Source organism: Mustela erminea, chromosome 21, assembly GCF_009829155.1.
Source record: "Mustela erminea isolate mMusErm1 chromosome 21, mMusErm1.Pri, whole genome shotgun sequence".
NCBI classification, from domain to species: Eukaryota; Metazoa; Chordata; class Mammalia; order Carnivora; family Mustelidae; genus Mustela; species Mustela erminea.
In genome coordinates this window covers 4,747,622-4,770,071 of record NC_045634.1, presented here as the reverse complement: position 1 = coordinate 4,770,071, position 22,450 = coordinate 4,747,622, and the positions used below count along the sequence as shown (strand labels likewise).

The window sequence follows — 22,450 nt, the reverse complement described above, 5'->3', positions numbered from 1 at the left end:
AACACTTAAAATTTCAACTTAACAGTTTAAAAGAAGTAATCATAAATCTGAACATATAAATGAAAACTATATATCTTCTTGAAAGAAGCAGAGAAATGTCCATATAACCTTAAAATAAGTAATAATTTCTTAGATAAGACATGAAAATACATATCAATACAAGACATGAAAGGCAATTTGGACCTCATGAAAATGTTATAACATGTACAGTATTTACTAAAAATAGGGTATTGAGAAAAAGTGTTCTTTACAGAGGTCACACTTTCTTTTCCTCTATATTATCAAACTGTTCTGAAAAGAAACTGTGAAATAAAAAGTTAATAATGAAGCAAAGGAATATTATGGAAGTTAGAAATATTTTGGAGGGCACTTATGCTGTCAACTTATCTACTTTATTTAAAATCTTGTTAATTATACAATTATAAAAGAGTTAAAATTTCATATGTTAATAGTCATATTGAAATACAGAAATATCTTTATTATATTCTTAGTAATTGCTTTTAAATCACTGATGTTTTCTCTCCTAGAAAGAAGCTACATTGAGGATATTTACCATTCCAAACCTACCAGATGGCCATTTTTCTTACTTATTCCCTTTTTCATTATTCTCTGTGTACTGATTATCACCCTGGTAAAAGTTTATTTCCAAAGGAAAAAATGGAAAACTGAGGAGTATACAAGTGATGAGTATATTGATTTCATATTTCATATGATTTAATATTTAAGATTTATTACTTTTGTAATTTTTTGGCATATATATGACTTATTAATAAAAGCATCATGATATAACTAATAACTCAAAATTAGGGAGAAAATTTAAATTTATATTTATATTAAAATATAATAATAATATATTAATAATTAGTACAATGGATGAAAAACAGAATTTTTCCAAAAGTCAGCAATTTTAATTTTAATCTTATAACTAATTCTGTTTGGTTAAAATTAAGTGGAAATGATTTTTAGTTAATGTTTACCTCCATTTACTTTTGATCTTAACTATTAAATATATATAAGCATTATTACTTTATTCTTTAATATTTTTATATTTCAAAGTATTTTATGAATTTTTTTAAAATTTGTATTTATTTATTTGACAGAGAGAGATAACAAGTAGGAGAGAGGCAGGCAGAAAGAGAGGAGGAAGCAGGCTCCCTGCTGAGCAGAGAGCCCCAATGCAGGGCTTGATCCCAGGACCCTGAGACCATGACCTGAGCCAAAGGCAGAGGCTTTAACCCACTGAGCCACCCAGGCACCCCTCTTATGAATATCTTATTAAAAGAAAGCAGAAATCTTAAAAAATTGTCTTTCAGGCAGTTAAATAGATTGAGAGGCAACTAGAGATAGAAAAATTTAAAAATCAATAAATAATAGACTGAAAAATCTAGTTTGTAGTCAAAGCTAACCTTCTGAAAAATAGAACAAATAGTTTTTCATTAGTTTTCATTAAAAGACCTTAGAAATATCTGAAAATTTGCTTCAAAATAAAAATAATATTGAAATCAGCTTACTTCAGAGAAATTGCTACAAAATAATTTTTGTCTTTGAATTTTATATCTGTGCTATTCATTTTATTTAATATAAGTAAATTTTATTAAAATATTAAAATTGATAAGATAATACCAAAAGGGAATACATTTCATAGAAATGTTTTGATAAATTTATGTAAAATTGCTGAAATAATGTGTGTGAAATAGTTAACATAATTCAACATTAAAGGAATATTCATATGTTGGATGACTGTATTATGGAAAAACTGATAACATATCTTGAGGGGAAAAGCTAGTAAAAGTAGTAGTAATAAATATGACAGAAGGTGAATCACGAGAAAGCTTAAGTCTATTTAGCTACTTTTTACAAATATTGAAATTATGAAATCATTTTTAGGTAAATTTGTATTACGTTTTTCTCATGTTAGGATTATTAGTTGAGAGGTGTTCTCAGTGGCAAGATATTCTCAAGTAGTAGCTGGTCTCAGAGTATCGGATCCTAAATAGGATTTCAAAGCTGTTTCAATATTGATGGTGTATACAGAGTTTTGTAGAACAAAGAAAATATAATTTTAAATGATTATATTTATTTTGAAACATATAGGCAACTTGAAAGTGAGAGTGAACCTAAAGAGTAACCAGGAAAACCGAATCCATCATATCACAGTGAGTATAAAATAGTTTAGGGGTTGAGACAGAAATAGAGAAAATTTAATGTATCAGATAAATGTAAATAATATAAATAGATATTAATGATGGTAGTTATATAGCTACATATACTAAAATTGAATTGGAAAATATTTTTCAATATTGAAAACTAGATCATAGGCACAGTAAACTATAAATGACTTTTTAATTTGCCATTTTAAAACTTCTTTGCGCTGTAATCTTTTAAATTTTTTTCTAATATCTAATCGTTTAGCATTTGTGTGTCAGAAGTTGGTTATGAATAAATAACATGATAGAACTCTATCTTATAATTAGGGTAACCTCATGCTTTTTGTTGAATTGTCATTTTTAACTTGATTGATTAAACAGGTAACTTTTCCCCTTTTATTTATTCTTCCAGAGTAATTATCTTCAATGGACAGGAAAAATGGAAAAACAAAAACAAAACTACATGCAAGGCCTGATTATCTGGGATTCAAAAACCTGCATATTAATAGTTATGGTAGATTAGAACATATAGATGATTTTTAATATAAATATAATATACATTTATGTTTATATATAAAATTCCTCAGATGAATTATTTGTAAGAAATGCATACTTATGAGTTTTTATATTACATATTTCTTATTTTTAAAGCTATCTCATACTGATCTATGCCTATTCAACATAGGCATAGGCACTAATAACTCTGTTATTAGTAGGAATGTGATACAGTTGATAATGTAATAAATCTAATACCATGACTAAAGCTCACTGTTATATTTTAAATAGCAGCGCTATGTAGTTATGTTATAGTGGGGTCTGTTACCAATCAAAAAACAATGATCCTAAGAATTGGAAAAAAAGTCTCAATTTTATGCTGCCTGAAAAAGACACAACTCAGTTATATAAAGGTTCAAGTTAAAGTATGGGAAGATATATACCACGAAACTTTACACAAAAGAAAGCTTGATAGACTTTAACACTGAAAACATTCATAGAGATAAAAAGTAACACAAAGGGTTATCTTTTAAAAAAGAATAACCCTTTGTGTTATTTTTTAAGATTTTTTCTTTATTTGAAAGAGAGAGATATAGAGAGAGAGCATGGAGGGGAGGGCAGAAGAAGAGGGAGAAGCAGACTCCCTGCTAAGCATGGAACCCAAGCCAAAGGTAGATGCTTAACTGACTGAACAACCTAGATACCTACAAAGGGTTATTCTTAAAAGGAAATTACAATAGTACAAATGCATTGGTCAGAGTACTCCAGAGAAGAAGAACCAATAGGATATCAGTGCTTGAGAGATGATAGAGGTGATATAGGTGATAGATGATAGATAGATGATGATTGATAGGTAGATGATAGATGGTAACAGGTAGATAAATAGATAAATGAGAAGATTTGTTATAGAAATTGGTTCATATGTTTATGGGGGCCAAGAAGTCCCATGATCTGCCATATGGATGCTAGAGAACCAGGAAAGCTGGTTGTATAACTTAGTATGGCTCTAAAACTCTGAGACATGGAAAGCCAATGGTGTAAGTTAAGGTCTGAGTTCAAAACCTGAGAACCAGGAGTGCCAATGGGTGTCCAAGGGCAGAAGAAGGTGGATGTCTTAGCTCAAGCAGAGAGCAGCTTCACCTTTATTCCAACTTTTTTTCTTCTTTCTTTCTCTCTCTCTCTTTCTTTTTTCTTTTCTTTCCCTATTCAGGTCCTCAACAGGTGGTAATGCCTGTTTCCATTGGTTTTCCTTCCATTTCTATTTTTTGGAATTGTTTGAGAAGAAGTGGTATTGGTTCTTCCTTAAATATTTGGTAGGAATCCCCTGAGGAGCTGCCTGGCCCTGGAATTTTGTTTGTTGGGAGATTTTGAATATTAATTCAATTTCATTGCTGGTTATTCATCTGTTCAGGTTTTCTTTCTTCTTGTTTGAGTTTTGATAGTTTGTATGTTTCTAGGAATTTATCCATTTCTTCCAAATCATCCAATTTTTTGGCATAAAATTTCTCATATTATTCTTAGAATTGTTTACATTTCTGTGGTATTGGTTACTTTTCTCCTTTGTGACTTTATTTATTTAGGTCCTCTCTTTCTCTCTCTCTCTCTTTTGTTAAGTCTGGCTAGGGCTTTGTTAGTTTTATTAATTTTTTCAAAGAACCAGCTCCCAGTTTCACTGATCTCTTCTACTGGGTGTTTTGTTTTGTTTCTATGTCATTTATGCCTGCTCTGATCCTTAATCTTTTCTTCTACTGGCTGTAGGCCTCATTTGTTGTTGTTCTAGGTCATCTAGGTGTAAAGTTTTGTTGCTTGCTTGAAATTTTTCTTGCATCTTGATGTCGGCCTGTATTGCTATATACTGCCCTATGATGACTGCTTTTGCTGTATCCCAGAGGTTGTGGATCATCATGCTTTCATTATCATTTACCTCCATTTTTAAAAATTTATTCTTTAGTAGAATGTTCTTTAACCTCCATGTATTTGGGGTATTTCTAAATTTTTCTTGTGGTTGACTTGAAGTTGTATAGTGCTGTTGTTGGAAAATATGTATGGCATTATCTCAATCCTTTTATATTTATTGAGGACTGATTTGTGACCTAGTATGTAAGATCTGTACTGTGAAAACTATAAAACATTGATGAAAGAAATTGAAGATGACACTAAGAAATGTGTATATTACCCTAAGTAATCTATGCATTTAATGCCATCCGTATAAAAATACCAACAGCATTTTTCACAGAGCTAGATCAGACAATCTTTTTAAAAAAATATTATATTTGTGTATTTGAGAGAGAGAACATAAGAGAGCAGAAAACACAAGTGAACAGAACAGTAGGCAGTGGGAGAAAGAGAGGTAGACTACCCACTTAGTAGGGGAGCCTGATACAGGGCTCAATCCCAAGACCCTGAGATCATGACCTGAGTCGAAGGAAGCTGCTTAATCAGTTGAACCACCAGGCACACCTAGGTCAGACAATCTTAAAATTTGTGTGTAATTACAAAAGACGCTGAATAGCCAAAGCAACATTGAAAATAAAAGCAATGCTGGAGGCATCACAATTCCAAATTTCAAGTAATATTACAAAGTTATAGTGATCCAAACTGTATGGTGCTGGCATAAAAATGAACATATAAATCAATGGAACAGAAGAGAAAAATCCAGAAATGAACCCACAACTATATACTATATATTTCACAATGAAGGAAAGAATATCCAGTGAGACAAAGAAAGTCTCTTCAACAAATTGTGTTAGGAAAATTGGAAAGTGACATGCAAAAAAAGAATGAAACTGGACCACTTTCTTACACCATTCACAAAAGTAAATTCAAAATTGGTGAACAACCTGTGATACATGAAACCATTAAATCTTAAAGGAGAACACAGGCAACAAGTTCTTTGACATACACTGTAACAACTTCTATGTATGTCCTGAAACAAGGGAAACAGAAGAAAAATGAACTATTGAAACTTCACCAAAATAAAAAGCTGCTATACAGTGAAGGAAATGATCAACAACACTATAAGTTAACCTACATAATTGAAGAAAATATTTGTAAATGATTTATCTTATAAAGGGTTACATCTAAAAAATACAAAGAACTTATCAAACTCAACACCCAAAATGAATAATACAATGAAAAAATGGGCAAAGACATGAATATTTTTCCCAAGAAGATATACAGATGTCCAACAGACACATGAAGAGATGTTCAACACCACTGATCATCAGGGAAATACAAATCAAAATTACAATGGAAAATCAACTTACACTTGTCAGACTGACTAACATTAATGACACAAGAATGGACAGAGATGTTCATGAGGTTGCAGAGAAAGGGGGACCTTCTTACAATTGTTGTTGTTACAATTGTTGGTGGGAATGCCACTCTGGAAAACAGTATGGAGTTTCCTCAAAAAGTTAAAAATAGAGCTACCCTACAATCCAACAATTGCATTACTAGGTATTTACTAAAAGGATACAAAAATACTGATTCAAGGGGATATATACATCCCAGTGTTTACAGTGGCATTATCAACAATAACCAATAAATGGAAAGAGCCCAAATGTGGATCCATCAAGTGATAAATGAATAAAGTGTTGTATAAATATAAAACGATGGAATATTATTCAGCCATAAAACAATGCAATCTTTCTATTTGCAATGATGTGGATGGAGGTAGTATCATGTTAAGCAAAAAAGTCAGAGAAAGACAAATACCATATAATTTCCCTTATATGTACAGTTTAAGAAAGAAAACATATGAGCACAGAGGAAACAAGAAAGAGAGGGGACACTTCAGTGGCTCAGTCAATTAAGCATCCAAATTTTGATTTCAGCTCAGGTCATGATCTCTGGGTGGTGAAGTTGAGCCTTGTGTCAGACTTAATGCTGAGCATAGTGCCTGCTTAAGATTCTCTCCTTCTCCCTCTGTCCCTCTCCTCTCACTTGAGTGGTCTTTCTAATTGCAAATAAATAAATAAATATCTTTAAGAAAGGCCAATACAGACTCTTAACTATAGAGAACAAACTGATGGTAAATAGAGGAGAGGTGGGTGGGGGAATGAATTAATGGGTGATGGGTATTAAGGGGTATACTTGTGAGGACAACTGGGTGTTCCATGTTAAGTAAAGAATCACTAAATTCTACACCTGAAACTAATACTAACAGTGTATGTCAGCCAACTGGAATTTAAATTAAAACTTACAAACATTATTGAGTAAAGCTTATTGACTCACAAACATTAAAACATTTTCTTCTTTTTTTTTAAAGATTTTTATTTTTTTTTTTTTTGTGAGAGAGAGTGAGCATGAATGGGGGATAGGAGCAGAGGGAAAAGCAGACTCCTCACTGAGCAGGGAGACCTATGTGGGACTTGATCTCAGGACCCTGGGATCATGACCTTAGCCAAAGGCAGATGCTTAACTGACTAAGCTACCCAGTCACCTTAAAATTTTTTCTAGTGTCACTCCTGTGTATCTCTAAACTAAACTAAAACTAAACTAAAGCCATTACTCTCAGGAGAAGAATACATAACTGGCCTAACATAGAAAAGAAGGACGAGACTAGACAAAATGCCAAGACAGAGGAATTCTTTCAAAATGAAAGAATAAGATATGTTTATGGCCAGATATCTAGGCACAACAGATAAGAGTAACATGCCTGACAGACAATGTAAAGCAACAATCATAAAGATATTCACTGGGCTTGAGAAAAGAATGGAAGACACCAGGGAGAATCTTACCACATAATTAAAAAAAAGTCAGAAATGAAGAATGCAATAATTGAGATTTAAAACAGGCTTGATGCAATGAACAATTGTCTGGAAAAAGCAGAGGAATGAATTAGTGATATAGAAGAGAAAATAATGGAAAATAAGGAAGCTGAACGAAAGGAAGAAAAAAGAAATGTAGAACACAAGACTAGACTTAGGGGAACTCTGTGACTCCATCAAACATAATAATACTCATATTATAAAAGTCCCAGAAGAAGAGGAGAGAAAAGGAGGCAGAAAATTTGAAGAAATAAGAGCTAAAAAAAAATTCCCTAATCCAGGGAAGGAAATAGACATCCAGACCCAAGAGGCACAAAGAACTATCAAAATCAACAAAACCAGGCCAATATCAACACATACTGTAATTTCATTTGCAAAATACAATTATAAAGAAAAAAAATCATGAAAGTACAAAAGAAGTCCTTAATTTACAAGGGAAAACTCATAAGGCTAACTGTGGATTTCTCAACAGAAAGTTGGCTCAAGCCCAGTTATCATGTAGGATGATATATTGAAAGTGCTGAATGGGAAAAATGTGCATCCATGGATACTCTATTTAGCATGGTTATCATTCAGAATAGAAAAAGAGATAGAGTTTCCCACACAAACAAAAATTAGAGGGGTTCCTGAACACTAAACCAGCCACACAAGGGTCTAATTCCATTCATTTGTATATGGATATTGTTTTCCCAGCACCATTTGTCTTTTCTCCATTGAATAGTCTTGCCACCTTTCTCAATAATAATTTGACCATATATGTGAGAGTTTATATGTGAGGGTTTATATATGGGTTCTATATTCATCCATTGGTATACATGTCTGTCAATACCATTCTTTCTTCTGTAGATTTTTAGTTAGTTTTGAAATCAAGAAGTGTGGGTCCTCCAATTTTTCTCATCTTTATAAAGGTTGTTTTGGCTATTTGAATTTTAGGATATATTTTCCCATTTCTCAAAAAATGCTGATTTTGATGGAAGTTGCATGAATCTGTAGACTTCTGTGGGTAATATTTGCATCTATTAAGTTGACTAATCCATGAACATGGGAGTCTATATCTTCTTTAAACTTCCTTAAACAAAGTTTTCTAGTTTTAATTATAGTTCTTTCATCTTCTTTGTTGTTTATTCATGAGTATTTAATTCTTTTTGATATTATTGTAAATGGAATTGTTTTCTTTTTTGGACTTGTCATTGTTAAGTGTGTGGAAATGTAATTGAAATTTTGGTATTGATTTTGTATCCTGATGTTTTGCTGAATTTATTAGGTCTAACAATTTTGGGGGACATCTTTAGGATTTTGTATGTATAATATGGTATCATGTGTGAATAGAGATAATTTTTCTTTGCAATTTGGATCTCTAATTTAATTTTCTTGCCTAATTGCTTTGGCTAGAATTTCTAGAATTTTGTTGAAAAGAAGTGGCAAAATGAGCATCCTTGTCTTTTTCCTGATTTTAGGGGAAATGTTTTCAATCTCTTACCATTGAGCATAATGTTAGCTATAGGTTTTTATATACATCCTTTATTATTTTGAGGTAGTATCATTCTGTTCTTACCTTTTTATTTTTGTCATGAATGGGTGTGCTTTTAGTCAAATGCTTTTTCCACATCATTGATGTGAACATGTGGTTCTTTTTTTTTATTCTATTAGTGTGGTGTGCTGCATTGATTCTGTTTCTGCATAATAAACAAAATATACAAACTATTTTATATTACTGAATTTTATAACTATATTTGCTATAAACTGTATATAAAACAAACCAATGAAATATTTTCGGTATCCTTCCTTTATTGCTTGAGAATAAAAATGTATAATTTGCCTTCCACATCCTGGATATCATGTAATAGTTCCTTCATGTACCATTACTCAAAGCCCAAATCTGTTTCAACAACAAAATATATCTGTACCTTATTGGTTATAACAGAAATATAAAAAAATAAGTTCTTTGCCTTATAGCTAAGTAATCCATAAAATACTTTTTAAAGTCTCACAGTACTTATATGCTACGTTCTATTTTACCCATTTTACAATTGAGGGAACTAAAGATGTTAAGTTTATTTTGACACATAGCTAGTAATTGATGGAGATCTGGAAGCATCAGTTCCTTTAACTCATTTCAGCTTTTTCACCAGTATTATATACACATATCCATTTCAGTGGCCAGATATCTTTTGCTAACCTTTCTAATTAATATTAAAAACTTGTATGTAAAATCTCTCAAGCTTTCAACTAAACATATAACCTGCAAAAAAAAATCTGGTTTATATTTTGCCTTCCATTGATTGATTTTTTTCAAAGATTAAAAAAAATTTTTTTAAGTAATTACTACACCCAAGGTGGGGCTCAAACTTGCAACCTCATGAGATTTGCATGCTTTTCTGACTGAGCCAATCAGGTACCCCTATATTTTACCTTTTAAAACTTATCCACTTCAAATTTATTTCAAACAATGTTACAGAATACTCAGTAATTACTCAAGTATTTTGTATTTTCAAATTTGCCTACTTGCTAGGATTTATTACCCCCAAATCAATATTCATAGATCTCACTTGATCATTTGAATTAATGCCCAAAATGAAAAAAAATTCAGTGACTCTAAGGTTCACATTCTCTGCTGAGGTTGAACAAATGATACTCTGCCTTGTTATTTCAGTTCTTATACAAAGAGTATAAAAAAGGTAGGTATTGCAAGATCACATCGAGGGGCCATTGGAGAGTGTTTGAATCTCAACTCTGGCATATATTAGTGGGGTGGCCCCATGCAAATCACTTTGTACTTCTGAACCTCCTTTGCTTCTTTGTAAATTAGAGAAAATAAAATCCCCAAAGGATGGGTTGCTTTTAGAATTTCAGATTATATATATGATTATATACATGAGATATATACCTATGATTCAGCAGTGATTGATTCAGTAGGAGCTAATTCAGTGTGGTGGGTGAAACACAGCTACCACAATCATCAAATGTATTAGTATGATTGCACTTGTATAAGAATATTTAAAATTAGGGGCGCCTGGGTGGCTCAGTGGTTTAAATCCTCTGCCTTCAGCTCAGGTCATGATCTCAGGGTCCTGGGATCGAGCCCCGCATTGGGCTCTCTGCTTAGCAGGGAGCCTGCTTCCATTCCTCTCTGCCTGCCTCTCTGCCTACTTGTGATCCCTGTCGGTCAAATAAATAAATAAAAATCTTTAAAAAATATTTAAATTCATAATTTAATAGATAAAAGACCGGTAAGTTGTATAGCCCTTTTGTGAGATAGAATTATATATTACTTGAGGAAGAGTTTTTAAAAATATCAAAATATAAATGCTCTTATTCAAATATCAAAGCTCTTTAACAGGTAAATATGAATACAATTTTATGAATGATTTTGTATGAATTGATTTGTCCCATATAGTCCAAAGAATAAAAAGTACAGAAAATACAAATAATTTCTTATTGCATGCATTTTTAAAAAAGATTTTATTTATTTGACAGAGAGAGAGAGCACAAGTAAGCAGAAAAAGTACAGAAAATACAATGATGATTTCTTATTGCATATTTTTTTTTAAAAAAGATTTTATTTATTTGACAGAGAGAGATCACAAGTAGGCAGAGAGGCAGGCAGAGAGAGAGAGGGAAGCAGGCTCCCCGTTGAGCAGAGAGCCAGATGCAGGATTCCATCCCAGGACCCTGAGATCATGATCTGAGCTGAAGGCAGAGGCTTTAAACCACTGAGCCACCCAGGTACCCCATTATTACATGCATTTAAGAAACTTTGCCATCATTGCTGTTTGTCTCAATCTTCTCTGGCACTGTAATTTGTAGAAGTTGTGTTTCAGGATGTACAGTAAGGAAAACATGTGTGAGTGTAAGGGTCTACTTAGCCAGAGGAAGCCATTTTGTTGTTTATGCAGTAAACTTAGATTGACCCTGCCCCTCCCAGAGGAACTTAACTTAAAAGCAAGTCTGGAAAACCAGTCCCAAGTAGCAAAGCCCAGATACAAGGGTGGAGACATCCAATCAGTGGGGCACGCATATATCTACTAGGGTAAATTGAAATTCAATGGGCCACCTGTGTGTGACCTAGCATGATTGTGCAGTTTTCTCTGTGTGTTGCAATCTCATTGGCCACCTGTGTGTGGCCAGGCTCAACCACATGGCCTTTGCTCTGTAAAAGTTAGTCTGTGAAGCTGGGAGGGGTCGCCGCTTTCTAAGAGACAGCCCCAGTCTGTCGGTTTGATTCTCAATGCTTGGCACGAAATAAAGCTTTGCTTGACCTTCGCTTTGTATCAGTCTCGCTCCTTTGATTACGGACCTAACAGTGAGCATTCCCCAGATGCTTGGAAGCATCCTTATTCCTCGAGTGTCCTGTCATATCCCCTCACTTTTTGAACTTCCAAGCCCCATCTCTCTCTCTCTCTCTCTCTCTCTCTCTCACACACACACACACACACACACACACACACAGGCACTCACTCACCCGCCACAAAATCAGACCTTGTACATGACAGGAAGAGACTACCTCTACCGCCCATACACTTTGGGGCAGGACCCTGCCACCATCCAGAGACTTAGGGACTTGATCTCAGCCACAGCAGGTGAAGAAGTGCTGCTTTTAAGGCCCCACTTCCCAGAAGATATGCACCCTCTCCTCCGAGTTCAGGGTCAGGCAAGTGAGGAGCAACTGTCCCAGTCCTGCTCCAAGCCTTCCAAAAGAAGGCCCAGGAGGATGCTGACTCTAAGCTGGCTGTGACAAGATACCGGGCTCTCCTCAGCTGGACCTGGGCTTCTGGAGCAATGTTCTGGGGCCCGCCATGCCCAGAGGCTCTGTGGCATGTGGTCCTCTATGGAGAAGTGTCCTTCCCTTAACATGGCCCACGGAGGTCAGCCTGCCCAGGCATGAGAGGATAGAGGATCGGCAGGAGAGACAGCATTGCGCAGCCTGCTGGCCTTAGCACAGTGGCGGCTTTTGGCTGCTTAAGGGAGGCCGCTCCAGTGGGGCCCTGCAAACTCCGGTGGGTGGGGCAGAGGAGTGCACGGTCTGTGGGGAGGAGGAGGGGGTGGGGGGTGGGAGGGGAGGGGTGGGGCACGGCTGCTCCGCCCATCCCGCCCCTCTGTCGAGTCGCAGGCACAGTCTCAGTCCGGGGAGCCCACCCACCGCCCCTTGCACACAGGAAGGCATATGCCAGCTTGTCCTCTGCCCTCGTTGGCTTGGGCTTTATTTTTCAAACTGCGGACATTGGAAATGTGTTCAGGGATGACGTAAGGGTCATAAAATGCGTTTTCTCCTTTAATAACGGGCCATTTGCTGGTGAAATGTTTGGCAATTTTAATAGTCCACGTTGTAGTTTTCTGGCACAATGACTGAATTACTGTGGTGAAGGAAAACAGAAAATGGAAATTCACAATATGTTTGGCAGCAAACAGTTGCCTGTTTAACCATATCTACTACTGAATTTATAATTTTAAATCTCAGGTGAAAACACACATAAAAAGAACACTAAAAATTCAAAAATCAATTCTATTATAGATAAATTTGATTCTTACAAAACTAAGGAGTCCAAATAAAACACGAAACAAAATATGTGTATATTATTCTAGTATTGATTTATAATTTAAGCATGAGGTGAAGTAATTTTGGCTATGAAATGACTGAAAAATTATGTTCATTCAATTCTGTACACATATTTCTTAGAAAAAAATCCATGTTTAGGAGACTAAGTGGTCCTTTGGCCATTTTTTAATCAGGTGCTTGTTTTTGTTGTTGAATCTCAGGAGTTCTCTATATAGTCTAGATTTCTTTTTTAAGATTTTATTAATTTGACAGACAGAGATCATAAGTAGGCAGAGAAGCAGGCAGAGAGAGAGGGGAAAGCAGGCTCCCTGTAGATCAAAGAACCCGATGCGGGCCTCAATCCCAGAACTCTGGGACATGACCTGAGCTGAAGTCAGAAGCTTTAACCCACTGAGCCACCTAGGTGCACCTATAGTCTAGATATTAATCCCTTATTAGATACATGCTTTCCAAATATTTTTTCCCATTTTGGGGGGTTGCATTTTACTCGTTATTCTGGGTATATATCCAAAATAACTGAAATCAGGGTCCAGAAGAGAGATTAGTATGCTAATGTTCATTGCGGTATTATTACAGTGACTAACAAGTGGAAGCAACCCAAGTGTCAATGACAGATGAACAGATAAGCAAAATGTGGTATGTACATACAATGGAAAAGTTCAGTTTTTTTTTTTAAGGAAGGAAATTCTTCAAAATGCTACATACAACATGGGTGAACTTTGAAGACATTATGCTAAATAAAATAGGCCACCACTTACATGAGGTACCTGGAGTAGCCAAATTCCTAGAGACAGAGAGCAGAATTGTTGTTGCCAGGATTTGGAAGAGGGAGAAATGAGGACTTAATGGATACAGAATTCTAGTTTTGCAAAATGAAGAGTTCAGGTGATGCTTGGTGGGGATGTTTGCACACAATGTGAAGACACTCTATAGCAATGAACTATACACATAAACATGGTTAAGATGGTAACTTTTTATGTTAGATGTAGTTTACTACAATAAAAAGTTAATTAAAAAAAAATCTGAAGTTAGGCAAGTAACCAACCTGTATACTAAACCATGAAATGATAGTTCTTTCCAAGTTAACTTTATTGCCTTTCAATGTGTGAACTGCATATAGATTTGGAAAAAAATTTCACTTATTTAAAACAGAATTACCTAATTTCAATTTCATAAGGACTATTTTTCAAGTTATTCTTAAATTTTCCTTCTATGAAAACTTGTGCTTATATATCTTAAAATAAATACCTATAGAGAGATTCAAATATTGATTGCTCCTCCTGTTTGTAAATAGAAACACAAAAATAGGTTTTTAAAGAAAATTTAATTTTCATACTTCTTCCTAAATATTTGTTTCAGTATCAAATAATATAATATTTAATCCTAAGATATATATGTCTGTTTATTTTGCTTGAGTATTTACTTCTTGATCACCTGTGTCACTCAGTTAGTTAAGCATCTGACTCTTGATGTCAGTTCAATTCATGATCTCAGAGTCATGAGATGGAGCCATGTCAGTTCCATGCAGAGGCTGGAACCTGCTTAGGATTCTATCTTTCCTCTCTCTGCCTCTCCTTGCCACTAGTACTCTCTCTCTCTTTCTTAAAAAAAGAAAAATTATCTATATACCAAACAGGTCAGAGACTGAAGGGAAGCAGATTTGCATAAGAGATGTCATAAAGAGATGCATAAGAGATGTTATAAATTCATTGTTAGCATGATATATAAAATTCTTTGGAAATATAGTTAATTTGTTTTCTCTACATGTATCAAATGTAGTTACAGAAAGGATGTAACATCTGAGTTTTGAACCATAATTGGATGAATAAATGACTTGTATAAAGTCAGTAGTTTTCTCCTAAGAGTAATATTAAATCACCCAAAATCTTTAAGTGTGAATGAATGGTATTTCATCTCAAAAAATAAAAACAAACAAACAAACAAATAAACAAACAAACCTTATCATTGTCCTAGGGATGATAAGCTAGGAAAATGAGGACTGGAAATAGTAAAACTAATTAGGAGAATTTTGCATAGTTTAGGCCAGAAAAGTCAATATCCTCATGGCTAAACCATGAGTGGGGGGGAAATAGAAATATGAGAGGCATTTTGGAAAAGTAATTAAAAATAGTATCTCTATCAACCCACCTGAAATCCTCTTCACAAAGGTAGAAAGGAACAAAGCAGTTTTAGTATTGAATAAGTGCTAAACTGAACAGGTGTGTTAAGGAGATTGCAAGAAGAGGAAGAAATCTTACCCTTTTATTTAACAGGACAGATACAGTCCAGGTCATACATGTTAACTTTCTTTATCCAAATTATAAAGAAAAATTCTAATTTCTTTAGGATAACCAAGAAGTTACAGCTTGGAACCAGACAACAAGGTTAAATTCCCAAGGAGACAGAGAGACAGGAAGCTATCTTCCTTAATATTTATATTTGAAAGAGATACCTGCCTACAAAGTCCTTAAGGAAAATATTCCTGGAATGTGAAATTGACAACTTTTATTTAGTTTTCAAGAAGAATTACATACATCTCAAAGAGACAGAGAATGGATTAACAATTACAGTTATCTAAGGAAATAAGAAAAGGAAGTTGTATGTGTGTGTGTGTGTGTGTGTGTGTGTGTGTGTGTTACTTTCAAGTGTGTTGCCTAGGAAAATTAATATTTTATTTCATAGGTTTGTATTTACACTTAAGACATACAAGGAAAAAAATAGGTGTGTTGACTAATTTCAACTCAGATGATAATACTACCAATTTTAGGAGAGACAAATTTGTGCAAGAGTGGGGAGATAATCAATTGGGTTGAAGACTTGTTGAATTTGAGGCCCTTGTGAACCAGCAATAGGTTGTTGGAGACAAATTTTGATCCTTACAATTTGAATTAAACACTTAAAAAAGTGATTTGAAGGAAAGATAGTGAATTAGATAACTTAAGAAAAAATACGTAGAATGAAAAGTAGATGTCCAAAAGGAGTTTGTGGATCATACAGATAATTTCAGTGATTAAGGGAACAGCAGTCAAGAGAGAAAACCAAACAAAGAGATTAAAAATTTAGGTAGGTTAGGAATTAAAATGTTGATATTGTGATTTTTTAAAATGATTTTCTTGCACCTGTTGAGTTGATCTTTTAAAAATCCAATCTAATATTGGTTGACTATTAAGGTAAACCAACTTTGTATTCTCTGGATAAATTACATTTGTTCATGATATATTATCCCTTTTTATATAACGTTGGATTCAGTTTGTTAAAATTTCCATCCACTTTGATGAGGGACACAAATTAATAATATCTTTCTTACGTTGTTATTTATTTGCCTCCCTCATTCTTAGAGACGGGAGTTCATGCCCACCCCTATCTGGGAAGCCTTTCCAGAAGAGTAAACATCTCCCCTCATAGGTCCCAGGCATCCCTCAGATCTCTGCCTTCACCCTGTGTGTGTCCTGCCCACACCCTGTGTGTTTTCTCTCCTGGTAGTGCAGTGCACCTGTGTTCTATCGCAGGCAGGCAGGCTGAGTTTTAAAACTCTCAACTTTAGGGGCCTAGTGTGGCACAAGCCCATGTTGGCCTTCTGGGGGAAGATCTCACTGCTTTGCTACTAACATAGGTTTGCCCTACAAGAGCAATTGCACCAAACTGCAGTAGAGTGGAGTTTGGAATAAAGGTGTCTCTGCACCCATGCTGAGTGGAAGGGGAAGGTAATGGATCTCACCAGATCTTTGGTTCCTGGAGAGGAAATGCACCTCTCCCAGATGCACTCCAACAAGGGAAAACCTTCTCTCCCTATATATCCCAAGGGATGCTCAGATGCCACTATTTGTTCCTGGGCTATCTTCCTTTCTTCTCCACATGAGCAGTGCCAACACCCTCAGGGCTCCATACCAGCTTCACCATGGACCTCTAAAACTCCAGTCTGTGAGCCTTGCTGATTTTAAAAAAAGCTCATGAAATATCCAGTCAATGGCTTTGGGGAAGTGTTTTCCTTGTAAGATCCCGTGTCCTCTTTCTCTCTCTTACCTCTCTTCATGACCAGGGTTTCCTCCCCTTGGCAGCATCTGCTACCTATTTCTCCCCTAAATCACATCTCCACACCCCTTCCTTCCATATTGTAGCTCCTTCTCTCCTAGTTGTGTAGTTTGTTCTGTTCATCCTCAGATTGATTTCTTGGATATTCAGAATGAGTTGATATCTATCTACCAAGTGTTCTATTAGTACTCCAACATCTTAGCTCCTCCCCATTTCTTTTTGAATAAGCTTTGATAGTTTTTATCTTTTAGGAATTTGTCTATTTCATTTAAGTTGTCAGATTTATTAGTATTAACACTTTTTATAATATTTCCTCAGTATTCAAATTTGTAAAGGAAAAGTCAAACTCTCTCTCATTGCAGATGACATGATACTTTATATGGAAAACCCAAAAGACTCCACCTAAAACTACTAGAACTCATACAGCAATTCAGAAATGTGGCAGATTACAAAAATCAATGCACAGAAATCAGTTGCTTTCTTTTATACTAAAAATGAAAATATAGAAAGGGAAATTAGATAACTGATTCCATTTACTATAGCACCAAGAACCATAAGATACCTGTGAATAAACCTAACCAAAGAAGTAAAGGATCTGTACTCAAGGACCACAGAGCACTCACGAAAGAAATTGAAGAAGACACAAGAAGATAGAAAAGAATTCCATGCTCTTGGATTAGAAGAATAAACATTGTTAAAATGTCTATATTCCCAGAGCAATCTATACTTTCAATGTCATCCTGATCAAAATTCCACCAGCATTTTTCAAAGTGCTGGAACAATCCTAAAATTTGCATGGAACCAGAAAAGACGCTGAATTGCTAAGGAAATGTTGAAAAAGAAAAACAAAGCTGGGAGCATTATGTTGCCAGATTTCAAGATTTACTACAAATCTGTGATCACCAAGACAGCATGGTACTGGTACAAAATAGACACATAGACCAGTGGAACAGAGTAGAGAGTCCAGATATGGACCCACAACTCTATGGTCAACTAATCTTTGACAAAGCAGGAAAAAATACCCAGTGGAAAAAAAGACAGTCTCTTCAATAAATGGTGCTGGGAAAATTGGACAGCTATGTATAGAAGAATGAAACTCAACCATTCTCTTACACCATACACAAAGATAAACTTGAAATGGATAAAAGACCTCAACATGAGGTAGTAATCAGAATCCTAGAGGAGAACATAGGCAGTAACCTCTTCGACATTAACCACAGCAACTTCTTTCAAGACATGTCTCCAAAGACAAAGGAAACAAAAGAGAAAATAAACTTTTGGGACTTCATCAAAATCAAAAGCTTCTGCACAGCAAAGGAAACAGTCAAGAAAACAAAGAGGTAACCCACAGAATGGGAGAAGATATTCACAAATGACACTGCAGACAAAGGGATGATATCCAAGATGTATAAAGAACTCTTCAAACTCAACACACACAAAACAGATAATCACATCAAAAAATGGGAAGGAGATATGAATAGACACCTCTCCAAAGAAGACATACAAATGGATAACAGACACATGAAAATATGTTCATCATCATTAGTCATCAGGGAGATTCAAATCAAAACCACATTGAGATACCACCTTATACCAGTTAGAATGGAAAAATTAACAGGTCAGGAAACAACACGTGTTGGAGAGGATGTGGAGAAAGGGGAACCCTCTTACACTGTTGGGGAGAATGCAAGTTGGTGCAGCCACTTTGGAAAACAGTGGGGAGATTCCTTAAGAAATTAAAAATAGAGTTACCCTATGACCCATCAGGCAATTGCACTACTGGGTATTTACCCCAAAGATACAGATGTAGTGAAAAGAAGGGCCATATGTACCCCAGTGTTCATAGAAGCAATGGCCACAATTGCCAAACTGTGGAAAGAGCCAAGATGCCCTTCAATAGATGAATGGATAAAGAAGATATGGTCCATATATATAATGGAGTATTACACAACCATCAGAAAGGATGACTAGCCAACTTTTTGGGGTCCATGTCAATACATGGATTGGACTGGAGTAGACTATGCTGAGTGAAATAAGTCAAGCAGAGAGAGTAAATGTGGTACTTAATTGTGGAACATAAGGAATAACATTGAGGACATTAGGAAAAGGAAAGGAAAAGTGAATTGGGGGAAATTGGAGGGGAGATAAACCATGAGAGACTGTGGACTCTGAGAAACAAACAGGGTTTTGGAGGGGAGGGGAGTAGGGGGTTAGATGAGCCTGGTGGTGGGTATAAAGGAGGGTACATACTGCATGAAGCACTGGGTGTGGTGTATAAGCAATGAATGAATCTTGGAACACTGAAAAAATAAAAAATAAATAAATAAAGCAATGGGGAAAATCTCGTCATTACTAATAAAAGATATATATGAAAGTGAAAAAAGTTCCTCAGTATTTTTTCATTCTCTATAAGATCAGTAATGAGGGATCTTCTCTCATTCTAGATATTTGTAATTGTTATCTATTCTCTCTCATTCCTACCAATGTGGCTACACAGTTAGTACTTTTTTTTTAAAGATTTTTTATTTCTTCATGTAACAGAGAGATCACAAGTCAGCAGAGAGGCAGGCAGAGAGAGAGGGGGGAAGCAGACTCCCTGCTGTGCAGAGAGCCTGATGTGGGGCTCGATCCCAGGACCCCGAGATCATGACCTGAGCCGAAGGCAGAGGATTAACCCACTGAGCCAACCAGGTACCCCAGTACTTTTTTAATGTTACCCAAAAAACAATTTTTGTTTCACTGATTTCATATTTTTTTCCTTTTTTCCATTTTGTTATTGCTATTTCCTAAACTTCATAATTTCATTTCTTTTTTACATGGGGTTGAAGTTGCTCTTCCTTCTCTAGTTTGTTTGTTTGGAAGTTTATGTAATTGATTTAAAATTTCTTACTTTCTGATATAAATTATTAAGAGTGTAACTTTTCCCTTAAAGTACTGCTTTATATATATGACAAATTTTATCATATTTTTTTCAATTAGTGTTCAAATATGTTCAATTTCCTTGGTGATTTTTTCTTTGATTAGTAAATTACTTAAAAAAATATTTGCTTTCCAAACTGTTTTAAGATTTTTTTACTGTTATTGACAAGTGTAATTCTATTTGTTTAGACTACATATTTTTCATGATATGAATTTGTTTGAATTTACTGTTACTTTTTCATGGCACACATTTGACCTAACTTGTGAAATGTTTCACATCACAAATGTGATTTCTGCTGTTGTAGTGAGGTCTTCTGAAAGATCCTGCGGCTAATTAATATTTTTCATTTCTATTTTATTCTTACTGTTTTTAAATCTATTTGTATTGAGAGAGAGATGTTGAAACTTCTGATGATATTTGTGGCTTTTTCTCTTACGCAGCTAATAACAGAGCTTCAAATACATAGAACAAAGGCTGTCAGAACTGAAAGATTTTATGTGCTCTTAAAGACTTGATCCTTTTATTATAATTATAATGATCAAATTATGCTTTTGGCATAAAATAATATTTCTTCTTCAGACTACTTTGATAGAGATACAGTCACTTTAGCTTTCTTTGGGTTGGTGTTAGCATGGTACATCTTTTATTTTAACCCATTTGTTTCTTTAGATTGAAAGTGGATATCTTGTTAATAGTATATGTTTCTCTTGATTTTTATCCAATTTTACATTTTCTGCTTTTTTAAAAAAATTGAAATACTTAGACTATTTAAGTTTATTGACTTGATAAGGTTGGGTTTCAATTTAATACCTTGGTATATATTATTATTGTCATTTTCTTTATCCTCTTTTCTAGATTCTTGGGAATCATTTAATAAGCTTTTTGGGAGCCAAAGTTAGTTTTACTTAATTTTCTGGAATAATTCTACATCTATAGAAAGTTTAAAAAATTTTACTGGGACTGTTCATGTGTATACCCTTCACTTAGTTTTTGTTCATGATAAATACTTGCATGATTAATTACATTGTCAAAAGCAGGAAATCAACATTGGTATAATCTGCAGAGTTAATTTGGATTTCATGATTGTTTACATGAACTGACATGTTTATATGTATATAAGTGTATCCTATCTTATTACACATATAGATTAGTGTGTTCAACACAAAATCAAAATACAGAATTGTTCCACGCCAAAAAACAAACAATAACAACAACAAAAAGCATACAACCCCTACATAGTACACCTATCTGCCTTACTCCCATTTCCTAATCACTGGTAACTACTAATTGGTCTTTATTTCTATAATTGTAATGCAAGTACTTTATATAAATAACTTCATATAGTAGCTCTTGAGCTTTGGGTTTTTTTCTCGTGTAATTCCCTTGAGATCCAGCAAAATTGTGCCATGTATTAATAATTTCTTGCTATTCCTGAGTAGTACCCATGGTATAAGTGTTCCATAGTTTGTTAAATGAGTCATCCATCAAAGGATTATTTGGATAATTTTTAGTTTTTATCTATTAAAAATAACATTGCTATGGATGTTCATTTACAGGTTTTTTGCATAAATGTAAAAGTTCTCTCTAGGATAAATACCCAAGAGTAAAATTGTCAGGTTTTATAATAAGGCTAAGTTATATGTCATAGTAGCTATATGTTTTGTATTTCCTCCAGCAATATATGAGTGATCTAATTTTCTTTATCTTCATTAGTACTTACTATTATTATTATTTTTTTAATCTTAGTCAATCTGTTGGGAAAAGTGTGATATCTCATTGTGGTTTTAATTTGCATTACTCTAATAACTAATTATGTCAAGCATCACTTAATGTGCTTGCGTGCCATCCTTATACATTCTTTGGTCAAATCTCAGTTCATGTCTTTTCCCTTTGCTAACCAAATTTCTTTTTAATTGTCGATTCTGAACTTTTAAAATATTTTACAGATAAAAAAATTTTGTTGGATATATGGTCTATACATTTGGATATATGGTAATATATATTATATAAATATATTCCACCAGACTGAAGCTTGTCTTTTTACCTTCTTAACAAGGTATTTTTTAGATCAGATATCTCTAATTTTGACCACATACAAATTTTCCTCGTGGATCATCATTTGTGTCCCTCCTCCTTCTCCTCCTTCTTCTTCTACTTTTTAAGATTTATTAACTTGAGAGAGATAGAATGAGTGAGAGAGAGCATCAGCAGAGAGGGTAGGGGGATAGGAAAAAGGAGAAGCAGACTCCCAGCTGAGCATGGAGCCAATGGGATCAAGATCCAAGCAAAAGGCAGATGCTTAACCCACTGAGAAACTCAGGTGACCCTCATGATTTGTTCTCATGTAAAATAACTCTTGGTATAGTCCTAGATCCACAGAATTTTTTTGTGTTTTCTTCAGAAATTGCATAATTCAACTTATTAAATTTGTACCCATGATCCAATTTTTTTAAACTTTTATTTTTAAGTAAATTTATATTCATAGGAAATTGCAAAGGCATGTACAGAAAGGTTTCATGTACTTTTT

At 34.5% G+C, this 22,450-nt stretch overlaps 2 protein-coding genes across 10 annotated transcripts in view; one reads left to right on the top strand and one right to left on the bottom strand.

Moving 5' to 3' along the window:
- Positions 1 to 2,910, top strand: part of ADAM2 (ADAM metallopeptidase domain 2) — a 168,617-nt gene extending 165,707 nt beyond the window's left edge. For 3 of the 7 annotated variants that reach the window (XM_032329306.1, XM_032329304.1, XM_032329303.1), the window contains 3 exons: positions 528 to 680; positions 2,095 to 2,156; positions 2,560 to 2,910. In XM_032329306.1, the coding sequence (XP_032185197.1) occupies positions 528 to 680; positions 2,095 to 2,156; positions 2,560 to 2,670 (326 nt within the window). In that variant the 3' untranslated portion in view covers positions 2,671 to 2,910. Of the gene's footprint in view, positions 1 to 527; positions 688 to 2,094; positions 2,157 to 2,559 lie in introns of those variants that run through there. The other 4 variants (XM_032329307.1, XM_032329305.1, XR_004282318.1 and 1 more) reach the window with 3 other exon arrangements.
- Positions 2,911 to 12,597: 9,687 nt separating this feature from the next.
- The window catches only part of LOC116581945 (disintegrin and metalloproteinase domain-containing protein 18-like), a 181,568-nt gene continuing 171,715 nt past the window's right edge, over positions 12,598 to 22,450 (bottom strand). For all 3 annotated transcript variants that reach the window (XM_032329289.1, XM_032329290.1, XM_032329291.1), the window contains one exon: positions 12,598 to 12,768. In XM_032329289.1, coding sequence (XP_032185180.1) covers positions 12,726 to 12,768 — 43 coding nt within the window. In that variant the 3' untranslated portion in view covers positions 12,598 to 12,725. The remainder of the gene's footprint in view (positions 12,769 to 22,450) is intronic.